The sequence below is a fragment of the Nestor notabilis genome, unplaced genomic scaffold (assembly GCF_000696875.1).
Source record: "Nestor notabilis isolate BGI_N333 unplaced genomic scaffold, ASM69687v1 scaffold14556, whole genome shotgun sequence".
Lineage (NCBI taxonomy): Eukaryota > Metazoa > Chordata > Aves > Psittaciformes > Psittacidae > Nestor > Nestor notabilis.
In genome coordinates this window covers 2,812-18,860 of record NW_009932548.1, presented here as the reverse complement: position 1 = coordinate 18,860, position 16,049 = coordinate 2,812, and the positions used below count along the sequence as shown (strand labels likewise).

The window sequence follows — 16,049 nt, the reverse complement described above, 5'->3', positions numbered from 1 at the left end:
CTGCTGAAAAGACCTCCCAGACTGTGCACCTCCACCTCCAGGTTCCCAAGAGGTGCCTGATGCCCATGGATGGAAGCAAGGGGAGCACCTCTGCTATGAGAAAAGGCTGAGTTTGGGTTGTTCAGCCTAGGGAAGGCTCCAGGGAGGCCTTACTGTGGTCATTCAATACTTAGAAGGGGCCTATAGAAAAGACGGTGATAGACTTTTTAATTAGGCCTGTAACGATGGGATGAGGGGTGATGGGTTTAAACTAAAAGATCTAGATTGAACATAAGGAAGAAATGTTTTACTGTGAGGGTGCTGAGGCACTGGCAGAGGGTGCCCAGAGAAGCTGTGGCTGCCCCATCCCTGGCAGTGTTCGAGGCCAGGTTGGACACAGGGGCTTGGAGCAACCTGCTCTAGTGGAAGGTGTCCCTGCCCGTGGCAGGGGTTGGAGCTGGAGGAGCTTTAAGGTCGTTTCCAAGCCAAACTATGCTGTGATTTTGTGATTTCCTCTGCTGCTGCGAGAACAAAGGTCTCACCTGGAACCTGGGTAAGCTGTCCAAGCCTGGGAAGTCCTCTATGTCACCTGTGCTGATGTTGAAGCAAGCTCCATGCCAGGGACAGCGGACTCTTCCTTTGGACAAAACCCCTGCAGGGAACATGGCAATGAAGAGTTGGTGCTGCCCTGCAACTGCCTCCTGTCCCTGCCTTCAGCCCACGGAGATCATTGCCAGGGCAGGGGTGGCAGAGGCAGGTATCCCTCTGGCTGTCCTGGTGGTGCTGACCTCTTAACAGCTGAAGGTTGGTGCCCAGGGCCTCCTGCAGTGGCAGGAGCCGTCATCCTCAAAGTTCACACTCTGTGAGCATGTCCCCATGACACTCCTTTACCCAGAGATGTGACCTTTCCTACAGGACACGTGGCAGCTCTTGTGGACCTGGATGGTCAACAGCATCTTGGCTACTTGATGTGGAATTACCTTCCCTCACACATGGGACTGGGATAGAGGCTGAATAGTTACCAACTGGGATCCTGTGTAAGTGATCACAGCTGGAATGCCCTCACTGACAGTGCCCTTCCAGCACCTCCAAAGCTGTCTGCTCTGCCTGGAACATAACCTTACCCTGCAGCAGGGCCTGGGGCTGTAGTCTCCAGGCTCTTATAGTCACCTCCACAAGCGCAGGAGCACCCAGAGCAAGCAGCGCCTCAAGCAGAGCATCACTTGCTTAGAGCAGGTGTGTTTCAGAACAGATCCTGACACTGCACGGAGCCTCCCCACTGCCAGGGAAGCACAGGGCATGCCTGAAGCCATGAGCTCACTCTTCATGAGTGCTTGCTCAGAGGCTGTTAACTTGGACTTTGGCTTTCCCTGCCTGAAACCCTGGGGCAGACTGAACAGCTACAGTCTGGCCATGCTGGACTGGTCCTGTGCTCGCACCTTCAGCAATGCCACATCTCATCTTCCACTACATGGTGGGATGCAGGAGCATTACTTCTGCAGCAAACCTTGTACTTCCCAGTGAGATCCCCGTGTAAGCAGCCAGCCTGCCAGTGTCAGGGCTGTGACTGCAGGTCTCTGAAAGGCAGACAGGCTCCTCTGCCCTGAGAGGGACTAAGACCATCCCCTCCCACAGCCACACCGCACCCTGCCAGCAGCGCCCAGAGGGCACGCAGCAGGATGCTCTGTGCAGGATCCCACCTCCAGCAAAGTGCCCCCACCCCTAGTTTGGGTGATGCGCATCCCCAGCACACAGCCCAGGACCCTGGGCAGGGACTAGCCTGAAGCCTGTGCTGAGAAAATGCCAGGAGACATATTTTTAAGTGCCAACATGGGAAACCACTTCAACACCCCACCATCCCACAGCAACATTCCACCACCCCACAGCAACATTCCACCACCTCACAACAACACCCCACCATCCCACAACAACATCCCACCATATCCCACCAGCAACATTTCTTTTTGCTACTAAAAGGATCCCACTAGACCAAAGAGCTCCCTCCTTCCCCCCCACCAGGATGTGATTTACAGAAGCTGTGGGTTTGTGGGGTTTTTTGTGAAAAAACATAAGGGGATGGTTATTTTCCCCTTTAGGACATTTTTTAAACTCCTCAGTGGCTGGAACTGGTGAACAGAATGTGAAAAGCCCCATAAAACCAGGCTTTGTGTGGGCACAGGGAGCTGCAGCTCTTTTGTACCATCCAGAGAGGCTCAGCTCCACCTGAAGCATGAACAGAAGCCGAATTTAATGGTGCCCATGCTAGTTTTTAACTCAAAGTCACCCAAGGAAGCCCCAGCCCTGTGACAGGCAGTTGCAAGCAGGGCTCACCAGCAAACCATGCCTGTGGCAAAGCGCTCCCGGGAGGTCTGTGCACCCCCAGCTCCCTGCACATGCTTTCCCCCAGTGAGAACATACCAAGGTGTGAGGTGTGCTGAGTGAGGGCACAGCACTGCCGTGTGCCCAGCAGCACAGCCAGATGGACACCAGCCTGTGTCCACTGGACTGCTCACTGGACTGGTGATGCAGACAGACCTTTGACCAGTGGAGCCCCATAGTGGGGACACTTGTGTCCCATAGCGTGGAACTCGCCGTTCTCCTTGATGAGCAGAGCCTTCCCGCAGCCCAGGTCCACTTCCCGCATCCTGGGGAGGAGAAGGACGGAAAACACATGGCAGAGCATCCGCCACCCCCTCAGCCTGCACCAGTCCTGTCCCACCAGGCTCCCTCTCTCTTTCAACTTGCTCAGCACCAGCTCTAGGTGACCTACAGGTCTGGGTCAGCCCTGTCACGGAGCCAGCTTTGGAGGTGGCTCTACTGCTCTCAGCCTGAGCACATCCAAGCTGGGCCATTGAGGGGAAGCGTCTTCATCCATCAAGAAGCAGTGGCCCAATGCAGTGGCCCAAAGCACCACCCCAGTTGCTGAGGAAGTGACTGGAGGTCTCCACCCAAGTGCCGGGGGTCAGAACAAAGCTTTCCAGCACATAGTGGGAGCAAGAAACCCAATTGGTTTCACTGTGACACTCCCCTCCTGGCCCCAGCGGCTCAGCAGCTGCTGCAGGCTGGTGTTCACTTGCTCAAAGCAAACACAACTTTTCTCAGGCTTGAAATCCAGTTCTGACCCTTTGTGTATTCCAGCCTTGGGGTCATGCTCTGGGCCTGGCTGCATCCCAGCTCGCCAAGACGGGTCACCTCTTCCTCAGGACACCAGGCACCTCCGTGTACCCTCCTCACTACCTCCTGATGCTGTTTCTGCAGAGGAAATCTCTGCATCATAGAGGGGCTTTGCCCCTCTGCTGCTGCTGGCAGAGCCTTCCAGCTAACCATGGAGGAAAGCCAAGAGACAAGGAGCGAGCCCTCAATCTGCAGGGAGCTAGAGCACAGAGCTGCCGTTCCCTGGAAACTTCCTCTCTTGCAGCTGGAAAGCCTATCCCCACATGGTGTTGATCTGAAAATCCTGGTTGTTCCTGTTGCATGAAGTGGACCATTTCTACAGCAAGCCTGGCATGTTGCATTTGATGTACTGAATACACCACTGTGCACACAGCAATTCCCATGTGCTCAAGAAAGCTACTGGCCACATGTGAGCCCTGAACACTGTTCAGGTACTATAGGTCTCAGAGTCTCAGAAGAATGGGACTCGCTTTGCATGCTCATTCCTGTTTGGGTAACACCCCAACTCTATCCTGTCACTTGCACCCAGGCTACAGAGACACTTGTCCTGCTCTCTACTTCACAGCCATGGAGATGAGACCAGGGATCAATCCACCAGCACCCCTGTACAACCTGCAGACTCATCCTGGGCAAGTCTTTGTGCAGGTGCCTGCTCCACCTTCATCAACTGTCCCACTGGAGTAACAGCAAACGCTCACTTCCTTGCTATCCCAGGTGAGAAAAGCAGCAGAGCTCCTGCCCTTGGAGCTGTTTTGTCCCAGTAAATTGGCAGCCCCACTCTGGAGCCGTGCAGCATTGCTCCTTCCCCGTACAGGACACTTGGCACTTGGAGGTCCCTTGGTCAGCACAATGGGAATACAGCAGTACAAGTCCTGCTGCATTCCTCAGCTGTGCAGTACTTCAGATAAACCCTGTGGTTAAATGACAACCATGACTCTACAGGAAGATAGATAAGATAAGTGAACGAGTTTACAACTTACCCAAGGAACTACGTGATCTGAGAGAGTTGAAAAGGAGACCTGGTGTCTTCAAGGCAGCACACAGCCACCCGCAAGGCTCCTGATCCCACACTCACTGCAGAGGATGATTTGTGCTGCACTGCTCCCTGCTGAGCTGTTTACACAGTTGGGAATTTGCCCTGTTGCCCCATTCCACTCCACACCTAGTAAGCACCAGCTAAAACTCATCTCTGGTCTGCCAAGAACCTTTGCTCAGAGGGAGCACTGGGGCTTCTTTCTGTCTGTAGCTCATTGATGTCCCCGCAGTGAGCCCACTGGGAGGCTGCCTGGCTACAGCAGCACTAGAGTTTATCCTCCAGTATCTTTTATGGTTATGGTGAGATCATCTTGGTACCAGAAAGATAGAAATGGTGGCCTAAAAGAGTATGTTGAGTGCTTGCAGACTCCAGCAGCACAAGGTAGAGGTGCCCTAACCCTTGTGCCAGTGCCCCACACTGCTGCTGTGCCTATGCACCCCCCTGCCCAGCATGCTCCTTGAGAGAAGGGATTGAGAAGGTTGAGAAGATTTTCCAGGATGGAAAATCCCTCCAGAGTCAGAAGGGGCTCCTTTGGCCCATTGCTTACACAAGCCATGGGACCTTCTTTCAGCATCTCTGTTTTCAGCTAGACTCAGCCTGCTGGAAAAAAAGCTGTTGTCAACTTGAACTGCCCAGTGGTGTAAGCCCGTACGGCACTTGGTGGCGTCCTTCAGTACCTGAGCGCACAGGCAGCTGAAGTGTGAGCCCAGTTTCCAGACTGACGGCAGTTTTAGCTGCAGAGCACCCTGCCACAACCACCTGCAGCCAGGTATGTTCTCACAGGCTGCAGCCAGCTCCCTCCTCACATTCCCTGTGAGCAGCAGAGCTCTTTGAATCACAGAATCATAGAACAGTTTGGGTTGGAAAGGATCTTAAGATCAGCATGTTGAGAAATTCTGCTACAGAACATCCAGCCTCTTTAAGATGAGGCCCAGGGCAGACCATGCAGGGAGCAGCAGACTGTCTGGTTAAAGAATAGTTGTCACCTGTCCATGATGTCATTTTTTTAAGATGAAGAAAAAAGTTTATTTTACAAAGTCAAGTTATCATCTCTAGAACCTCTGAAGAACAAGACATGGGGTTCAGTTTGCGGTAGAAGTTCTCTCAAGTTCTACCTGTAAAAACTGTAGGCACTTACTGTCCATTCTCCAGGTCCTTCACGTGGCACACAGACGCTTCCACCACATCCTTTGGGTTGTGGTAGGGGTTGCTGGCAATGGGATGCTCCTCGAGATGATAATGCCGGGCAGTCCCGTTGACTTTGTAGATCAGGGGACTGGCTTTCCCATTGGGCGACATCTCCTCCTTGCTCCTCTCCTTCTCAGGTATCACAACTTCAATTTTCACTTCAACTGCAGGAGCAAACAGAAACCTTCACTCAAATGAAGCTGGAGGTTTTGCTGCCATTCTGCCTCCCCCTCCTTCCCTGGGCTTCAAAAGGGGCTGACACACACCAGAACGTTTCTTTGTTGGCTTGCTTGGGAAGACAAAACATTTAGTATCAAACTCAGCTTGATTACTCAAGCCCATTATTCCACTGTTCTTTCTCCATCAGGCACCTTTATATGCATAAAGTACATATTCTTGCAAGCAAACATTAGTCATCAGTGCAAAACAAGCCCTCAGTCACAGTTCCTGTCCTGTTTAGTGGAAAACAGCTTCAGGCAGCTAAATGTGAGGCATACCAAGGCCTCTGGGGCTCAGACTTCAGAAAACCCTTGAATTGTTGGTAGGTTACATTAACTGAACAAGAAAGGCAGCACAGCGCGGTGGATAAAGATGCATCAGTAGATGGAGACCAATTAATAAGAAACTAGAAATACCCAAAATTATTTCTGCCTTGGGGTTTCCAGCATGGATTGAACCTTCAGCATCCAGTGAGAAAATCCATTGGTGAGGTGCTGGCACAGGGTGCCCAGAGAAGCTGTGGCTGCCCCATCCCTGGCAGTATTCAAGGCCAGGTTGGACACAGAGGCTTGGAGCAACCTGCTCTAGTGTTAGTTGCCCCTGCCTGTGGCAGGGGGTTAGGACTGGAGGAGCTTTAAGGTCCCTTCAACCCAAACCGGGCTGGGATTCGATGATTCCAAGGCAGCCCCTTTGCTGCGTACCTGTGCGGAGCTGCGCTGCTGCTGTAGAGCTCCAGGAATAAACTTGCTCACAGCAATATTTTATCTTTAGTGATTTTTAACATGTTTGAACATTTGCAGGAGCTCCTGCAGGTGCCACAGTGCAACAGAGGTTCACATTGTCTGTTGGTTCAGCGTGGATACACAGAAAATGGCTTTACTGGATCTGTTCATCAGACCCCTGGTGGAACCTGCCCCTGTGGGTCTGGCACTTTGACCAACCTTCCCCTTGACCTTTCCTTCCATCATCCTCTAAAGAGACTCGAAATAAGCAGCGTGGGGCAACAGGGGAAGCTGGGAAGACCCAGCACCCTTCTCTTGCTGCAGGGCTTGTCTTACTCTTCCGAGGCATGTTGTTCCCTCCCTTTGCCTTTCCTTAACCTGGTTATGTCATGAGCTTTAGTTTTTATCTTCTGCACAGCTTTTCCTGTTCATGACATTCATAAGATGAGGAAAGCTCAGCAATCTCTCTTTTGCTTGAGATGCTTCTTCAGTCTCTGGCACTTACCCCCCTGGCTCTCTATAGAACTCCCCAGGGTTTATTATGAATATTAATGGCTTTAGTTCTATGAACTGCCTGGGAGCTAAAGTGATGGGTTTGACTTTATAATGTCACTGGCTTCCTCTGGTGCTCCTGTGTCCAGCCCACCCCAAGTACAGGGGTGGGAGTGTGTGTCCTCCCCTCTGAGGAGCTCGGATGAACTTCTGCATGTCTTCACCTGGGGGGCTGAGGAGAGCCCCTGGGCTCCCCCACCCCTGCATGGGGATGGGAGGACTAGCAGCACCTCCGTGTCTGGCAGGGAGACACGAAGGGAGCAGCCCCAGCTGTGCCATGCCAGGGGCTGCCTTGCTCCATCGCTGCCCACGGCGGCACACAGGGTGGCTGGTGGGACCAAGGGGTCACACTGGCTAATGGTGCTCCTTCTGATGGCCAGCGGCAGCTCCTCCTTGTCCCTGGGTCCCTTGGTCCCCTGGTCCACAAGTCAGGGATGCTTTTATTGTCAAACCTGTTCAGTAGCGTACACAAAAGATAAAAGCAATCCTTGCTTTTCACAGAATCCCAGACTGATTTGGTCTGGAAAGGAAAGGACCTCAAAGCTCATCCAGTTCCAACCCCTGCCATGGGCAGGGACACCTTCCACTAGAGCAGGTTGCTCCAGGTTGCTGGGCTTAAACCAGCTTAAACCATGATATCTTCCCATAGCCAACACAGAGCAAACCCACCACCGTGGGAGAGGTCTGGGGGCTCGCTGTCCCAGCCAGAGCCAAGCTCTCCAGGCACCCCCAGGCTTGACCACACTGCCTCTGAACTGCAAACCTCGATGACAGCTACTTCAGGTGCTCTCAAAGAGACTCCAAACCATTTCTATTAACAATAGCAGAGCTAACAACAAAGCCATTATATCAGACGTAACTCTACCCTCCCTCCTCCAGATGCCCTGTTCAACACATGCCACACTCTCAAAAAACAGGAGGTAGGACTTGCCAGCCAGACCTGGGGGCACCTCAGAGCAAAGCATCCCCTCCAGTAGTGGGCAGAACCCCTGTGAAGGGGACACTTTCCCTGCTCAGATCCAAAGCCTCCTGCGCGAGGACGAAGCACCCCGCAGACACGCCGCACTGTGCTGGAGCTGCCCCCCCATCACGAGCTGAGCCCAGCAGAGTGCAAAGGAAAATACCCACCACCTCACAGGTTTTGGAAGCTGCTCTCCCATGCCTGGTGCAGCAACGGTGCTGCTGCAGCTCACACCGGACAGCCCCTGACCCACCAGGGGTCCCTTCACTCTCACCCTGACCTGGCTGCCTCTCCCGGAGTGGACACTGGGATCCCACGCAGGCTGCCAGCTGGCAGCTACCGCGGATGCACCACGCTCCCGCAGGGAAAAGCAAGGCAAAAATGATGCAGAGACTGAGACCTGGGCCTGCAGCCGAGGATCCAGCCGCACAGGGCTCTGCAGCACCGGATATAACAAAAGATGACATCATTGCTTGAATATAATAAATACTTGAATATAATGAATATAATTAAACACTTCGGTATCAGGACGGGCTCAGGTGCTGCAGCAGCACTTCAGGGCTGGTCTCCAGTACAGCCAGCACAGCTATTGACTGCTGCAGGACTCCACTCCCCAAAGCTCTGGTACTCTTGATCTCCTCATCAAAAGATCTTCCTGGCACACAGCAACATATGTGCAGTGTCAAGGTTATCTCAAGATACACTGAGGATGCTCAGGGAGGGGACTGAGGGTCTCTCTCAGGTATCAGAAGATGGAACAGACAAGGACCTCCTGTACATCTTTCAAAAGCCTCTAAATAAATTCTGATGACATCAGGCTGCATCTGAAATAGTCCCTTCATGTCATGACAGCGCTGATGGAGGAAAGAGCTCTGCCCTATCCCTGCATGGGTTGCTTCTCCTGTGTACAGGGGGTAGGCTTCCAGAAACTGGGAAGCCCACTGCTCTGCTCTGGTGGTGCAGGTCTTGGCCAAGAATGGGATTAACAAACAGCACTGAAAGCCTGTGAAACCTTTTTGCCAGAACAATCAGCATCTGCAAACCCATGTTTACCTCACTGGTTGTATAACCACTGCAAAGTGCTAAGCAGGGCTGCGAAAAGGCTTGTCAAAAGCCTTTGAAGACTGCTAATCAAAAGCAGAGCTGCAGAAAAAGCCTTCCATTACAGGGTGGCATTTTCAGTCATTCAGCCCTGCTATGCAAACACAACTCTCTGAAAATCTGCCCTTCAGGGAACATGCCTGCAGAGCACTGTTATCCCTCCACTATACGCCCAAGACTATACACAACTTTGCTGATGCTACACAAAATAAAGCGGAACTGCCAGCAGAGTTTATCACAAGTTTAGTCAACAAAGGCATTTATTCCCGGATGCATTTTCTCTCCTTAAACATTTCGAGAAAGGCTATAACCAGTGTTGGGTTTTCACAAAAGAAACTTAAGAGCTCACAGCGTGCGACGCTATGTTACCTTGGCACTGCAGTGACCCGCAGAGTAATCACAGTACAGGTCAAGGGCAGAAAACCTCCTTTATTTTCTCCTTGTGCTTTGCAAAGCAAAGGCTGAGGACCCACGCAGTGGATGCTCAGTGGGTCACACACACAACGTGTATCATCCCTCTGACCTTTGGAGTCCTTCATCCTGAAATCCTCACTGCCTGAGGCAATGAAGACAAATTGCCAATAAAAGGTCCCGCAAAAGACATTTTTCCACCCACAAAGATGCTGAGCGATTCTGCTCCCACTTGGGCATGAGCAGGTAACAAGGACAAGGTCGTGCTTCAGCTCCCTCTTAGGTGGCCAAAACAAGCTGCAGGATGAGAGCTCTCCTCATACAGACCTCTGGTAACACTAACTGCACCAGCATCGGTTCCTGAGGGACTAGCACTGGGGTGATGCAGGTGCTGTTGGGTATGATGAACTTGCCCCATCCAACCTGTCCTCAAACACTGACAGGGATGGGGCAGCCACAGCTTCTCTGGGCACCCTGTGCATGCACCTCAGCACCCTCACAGGGAAAAGCTTCTGCCTAAGAGCTCATCTCAATCTCTGTTCTTTCCCTCAAAAATATCCAGGAAAAGGTTTTGACCAAACTGTGTCACAGTCTCACTGGTAGAGGAGAGTGCGAGGGCACCACACTCAGCGCATGGGAAATCCAGAGATTGGAGCAGCCCCAGGATCTGGCCTAGCTGGTGGGACTGAGAAAGCACCACAAAATCAAGCAGTAGGTGGTCCTGATCCTTACGTGGTCATTTCCTTCCAGCAGGGACAAAACTAAGGGCTGGCCAATGAGTAGCAAAGCTGGGGCAGCAAGGAAGGTGCTAGAGGTAAGTATGAGGACCATACGGGGACACACAAACCCACCCTGGGGTATAACAGGGCAGAAGCAGTGAGGGTGGTGGGGGCATGAGGAGATGGGACAGGGAAGTCCTGGCAGGGGGTGTTTGGACGGATTGGAGGGTGCAATCCACCCACAGCACCTCTGCAGCCCCAGCACAGCTCCCTGCAGGGAGTGAGAGTGCAGAGGAATGTGGGGGGATTAAGGGGCTGGTTAATCCTCCCTGCAGGAGTGGAGAATTAACATTCCCCTGGGCAGCAGCTGCCGCTGACCTACTTCTCCCCACAGGATGGAGAGCAGTCACCTGGTTTGGGTTTGGAGAAGCATCCTCCCATGGCGCCAGGCAGGACGGGGACAGCGGGCAGGTCAGCACGGCCGCAGGCACATCCTCGGCTGATACACCACTGCTCACTGCTCACACTGGCCTGGGCTCGACGTCAGTCACAGCCTGCACTGGGCAGAAAAGCTCTATGAGTACTGGCACAGGCAGGGAACGTGGGTGCTCCAGTGAGCAGAACACGAGCCAGTGGTTGTGCCAAGCCATGGGTGATGGAGCATAGGGGCAAGTCACACTGAGCCCCAGGCACCCCAGTGACATGAATGATGGGGGGAGATGTGATGCTGGGGTTGCCGGGCTGGAGTCACAGTGAATTCAGTTGTGAAGTTCAAAACTTCATTCATCCTTTCAAAGTTCAAAGTTACAAAACCCCTTGGATCCTTCACATTCAGACTTTAATCACTTTCCAAAGCCCTACCTTCGGGAGTTAAATCTCAAAGCTTGCAGGTCACAGCCCAAATACAATGGTTAAACCATAAATACATCTCTAGTCAGGTTTGTTTCTTTCATTAGTAGATGATGGAAAAAGAAATCTAGTCTACTGCCCAGTCCTGTAAGTTCCCCCTTTCCAGTAATTCTCATTCCTGCAGAAAACTCATTCACTTTGAAACAATTATTTGGGAAAGGGGTTTCAGTATGAGGCCATTTTGCACCAAAACACAAGTTTTTGTATTACTAAGACAAGATTTTTTTATGTTTAAGTGGGACAGGCAGAGTCCACTTCAAGTTGTATTTATCTCATTTACTGATGGTGCTCTCAGGTTATCACAGACTAACCATAGAATCATAGAATGGTTTGGGTAAGAAGTGACCTTCAAAGCTGATCTAGTCCAACCCCCAAACACTAAGAATTAGGACAAACCTTTTCAGTTATACTCCTTGACTGAAAACAGCAAAGATTCACGCAACACAACTGGCAATAAAATAGAACATTTAATTCATTTTGCCCATTCACACCTCTACTTGCACTGATTTGCTCTGGGCTTGCCCTGTATTTCCCACAAAGCTTTCTGATCTGGGCAGGAAGTTATAAACGTTTCCAAGGGATATTTTTAACACAGGTGAAGAGTGTGTTCAAGATCTTTCCCACGAGAAGAAAACACAGCAGTGCCAGGAGGCAGCACCAAGCACTGCGTTTTCTCCCCTTTACTTAAGCATCACCTCAAAATATCCAGACATATCCCTCTGTTTTCAGCTATATCCTTCTACAACACACACACTCCTTCCCACAGACCTTCAAACTCCACTTCTGCATGGTGTGAGCTCCACAAAGTCCACGGTGCATTGCAGGAACACCTTGAAAGCCTGATGCATGCTGAATAAGTAATCCAGGCTACAGAGGAACGAGAGATGGGTGTCCTGTGTGCAATGTGAAGCAGACACTGAGGAATACCAGGACAAAACCAGGAGAAACCCCACACAAACCTGCCTACAGACTACAATGAGTGATGAAATGTGTTGGGAGCCACCAATCCAGTTCATTTGCAAAAGGGGGAACATGAAATAGAGCAGGGAAGAGCCAAAACCTCTTCTCACAAGAGAAGCAGCACACCAATATTTATGCAAATGCAATAAAATGCCATGTAAGAAGGTGTATAAACACAGAGGAAGTTTTGGGAGCACCAGGGAAAAACTGAGCAGAGAAGTCACATGCAGTAAGTGCTGTACCAAAGCTGGCAGGAAGAAAGAAAAATGGCTTTGTACCGGAGAAAGAGTCTCTCAAGCTGTTGATGTTATCAGTGAGACAGGACAATAAATTAGTGTAAAACACAGAATAAAATGGCATGCAAAGGCTGGCAAAACGGGAGGCAGGAGGTGGGTGCCAAAGGGGAGACAGTGACAGGGACGAGCTGGGGGGGGGAGATCCAGAACATCCCCAGCATCAATCCAGACAGGAAAGTAAAACTGCACTTAAGTGAGTTCACACCAAAGTAAGATGCTGCTGTGAGCAGAACGTGAGCCAGGCACAGGAGCGCAAAGAGAAAGCTGAAATGAAGATACTGTCACCTGCACAGAACCTGCACCAAAGTCTGCCATAGCCAGTTCCCACAACCAAACCTCTGCTGACCCGGAGCAGCCACTTGCTGTGGGTTTCCTGCAGCAGTAAATGGACACTGAGCCAACAGGTTGCCCAGTTGCCCAGGCAGCAGAGGAGCAAGCCCTTGGGATGCTGCACACGCAGGGGAGCACAGTGGGGACACCCAACCATCCACCCCAATCTGCCAGATGGGATGGATGACACAAGGGTGATTCCCAAATGTGCCTCGCCATAGGATGCCTCTATCTTCTCCAAACCCCCCAGAGATACTGATGCGGTCTAATGGCCGTGGGACTGGTTTCCAGCTGGTCTGGCTGGTTTTAGAGGGACTCTGGGGGGATGTCAGAGCTCTTGTCCCTAAGTATCAGCCATTCGTCTGAGATGCCTTTGCTTTGTTTTACCTTAAAGAGAACCATCTGAACCCTCAGGCTCCCTTCCCAACTCCTGATTTCCCCACTGATGGTGCCCCTGGGCCCTTTGGAGACATAAACTGTGCTCAGGCTCACTAAGCCACCCCCAACCTCCTAGAGCACGTCAGAGCAGAGCACGGTGCATCTCTGGGGATCCCTTCTCCATTCCTGGAGTTAATCAGGCAAAAGCAAAAGGGTTCTTGTAGGATTTCGACTCATGCTAACAGAGAAGGGGCCGCTGGGCTGCCCACAGCCTCAGTCCCAGCTAGCACACAGAGATGCTTCAGAAAGTCACCCGAGACCCAGCTGGTTGCAAGAAGGCACCAGCCTGCCCTGCCAGACCCAACACATGAGACCCAACGGGACCGCATCACTGCTAGCAGCATCCAGAGGTACCGATCTGGAGCAGGATCCTGCAGGAGTCATAGCCAAAATCTTTCTGTTAGAGAAGGGAAATAAGCTCATCTACAACACGATGTAACTGAGCCCAGGATTATCTGTAGAGCTTTGCTAGCTCTTAAAGAGTAATGCACTGACCTATACAAGGTCATGCAGCTGATGTTCCATCCTTCAGTAAACCAGTTCATAATCTGTTCCCTGAGCAAAACAATGCTTTGTGCTTCACAGCTGCACAGGAACACCTTCAGCATCTGCTCCAAGAGGGCAACAAGGAGGCAGCTATCAAAAATATGAGGTTATTGTGGTGCTAAGGAACATACTCTAAAAACTCCCTCATGAATGGGGAATCAGCCCTGCAACAGGCTGTCTGCAAAAGAGGACTCCAGCATCACCCACAAAGAGCACTGCCCAAGAGCACAGACCCAGAGAAACCATGCTGCTCCCAGACGGAAGAAACATGGAAACCAATCCAACAGGAAGAAGGTAGAAGACAACCCAGTGCTACTAACCCCAAACACTTCCACTGCACAGCAGTAACGCTGCAACAAGTTTTTACTGCAGGTAAGGGATATACATCTGCTGTGACTTCAAAATCCTTTCCAAGTGCTAATGTGGTAATTTTGTAAGTACATTGTACTTTGCAGATAGAATTAGCATTTTTCCCCTGAGCATCAGTTTGTGTCTATTGAAACAATGTCGCTCCATCACCTGGGCACCGAGGTCCATCACATCCAGCTACATCTCACAGTCAGCATCTGTTCTGCTGCTGTGGCTATTCCTGGTTCCCTGCTGGAAGCCTCACACCCATCCAAGAGCTGGGCCGTGCCCAGGGACACGGGCACCTCCCAGCGTGCAACCCAAGCTTGCTCCAGCTGGGGATGTCAGCTGGAGACTGCTCCATGGGGAGCATGGAGCACTACTCAGGGAGTGAACAGTCATGATCCCCCTGCTGTACATGGACACTGGCTGTGGCCTCTCCGGGCTCCTCCAGACCCCCTCACTGAGATCCTGGCTGCACTCTTCCCTTTTCACAGGGATCATCCTGACGTGAGCTGCCCCTTGCCTGGTCCTGGCCAGGTCAGCCCTGGGTGCTGCCAAAGGGAGAAGCAGGGTGGGCTGCTTCCTGTCCCCTCCCCAGTTGCCCAGCACAAGTTCCCTGTTGTTTGTGTTGGACAAAAGTGGGGTTTTGCCCCCCTCTGCAGCACTGAGCAAGGGCCCTGGCCAGGCTCCCAGGGGCCAATTCTGGCCAGCAATGTCCTGCTGCTCCTGCAGGACCAGGGCTCCTCCCACTGTGCCTGTGATGTCTCCACGTTCCTTCCCTGCAGCAGCTTTGTTTTTCTAGTTTTCAGTGATTTGCAGTGCAGGTCACCTCAGGCAATGTCCCACAGCTCCATAGTCCACAGGAGTTACTGGTTTGTAACTGCCCCTGCATACAATAAAATTATCTCTTTATTGTATCTCAGTTCTGTTGTCTGCAAACATGCCTACTTCTGCCTCCAGAACTTTGACCTTCAGAAGCATTATCAGTTACTCCAGATAATTTTTGGACTCACAGCGATGTTACCACCATTTGCAGAACTCAGCACTTTCCTCTCAGGACATCCTTCGCAGATGTCTCCTAAGGGTCTGTATTACAACATGTGAGTCTTTTCTTTCCTGCTCAGTAAGGACACCTACAATGGGTCTCACCAACACCCTTGTGCTCTGCACACTTGGATCTCACCAGCTGCCACAGTCTACCCAGGTCTGAGAGAAGGCCCTGGGGCCAGAAGAAGGAAATCAATGCAGCTATCTGTACTTGGGGACAGCACCCCAACAGATGCCTGGAGTTTTAGGAAGGCTTCTGATGTCTATCAATAATGGTCTTTTTCTACCACATTTACTGCTCAGGTGAGAGATTCTGTCTGGTTGTCATATGTGGCTTGTTTTCCACCTGAGCTCTATTCTGGACAGAACTGATAGTCAAAGACAAGAAAGCAAAACTATCCAGGTTGGACGGGGCTTGAACAACCTGCTCTAGTGGAAGGTGTCTCTGCCCGTGGTAGGGGGTTTGGAACTGGATGGGCTTTAAGGTCCCTTCTAACCCAAACCATTCTATGATTCTATGATTCCATTCTATCTGCAAGCCTGGACACACGCTGCCCCGTGCTCCTGGGTACCTCCTGTGCCAGCACACAATGCCATGCACACCAGGGAACAGAGGCAGCTCCACATCTCCTAGAAGACTTGCTTGTCTGCAAACAGCTTTGCCTGCTCTGCAAAGCGAGGACTGTGCCTTTTCCAGCCAGTGATACCCAGCTCCACAGGCTGCACCCCCAAAGCAGGAGCACAGGAGGAGGGGACCGTTGGAGGCTCGGGGCATCTGGTGGCACTCTCTGTACTTGCAGGGCAGAGCTGGCTCTGGCTCTGGTCCCCGCTGTGTCAGAAAACAACCCCTGACCCTAGATTGCCCCTCTCTACCACAGCGCTGCCTCCCTGCTGCTTCTCATACATGCAAATATTGTCTTTAACACGAGGCCTGGTGGGGAGCAGGGAGCAGCCCCAGCAGCAGACCTGCTTCAGACACACTCTGCACACAGCAAAGAGCAGAGCCAAGCACACAGCCTGTCCCGTCCTGCAGGCAGCCTAGGCACTGCGCCTTGGGTATAGGGCACCACTGCTGCCCACCAGGTCCTGAGCTTCACAGCAACCCAAAGC

At 51.8% G+C, this 16,049-nt stretch overlaps 1 protein-coding gene across 1 annotated transcript in view; it reads right to left on the bottom strand.

The window, feature by feature from the left end:
- The window catches only part of AIFM3 (apoptosis-inducing factor, mitochondrion-associated, 3), a 26,880-nt gene extending 16,377 nt beyond the window's left edge, over positions 1–10,503 (bottom strand). Inside the window, 4 exon segments of the mRNA XM_010016459.1 lie at positions 522–631; positions 2,515–2,624; positions 5,328–5,541; positions 10,473–10,503. Of these exon segments, the coding sequence (XP_010014761.1) occupies positions 522–631; positions 2,515–2,624; positions 5,328–5,541; positions 10,473–10,503 (465 nt within the window).
- Between the last annotated feature and the right edge of the window lie 5,546 nt (positions 10,504–16,049).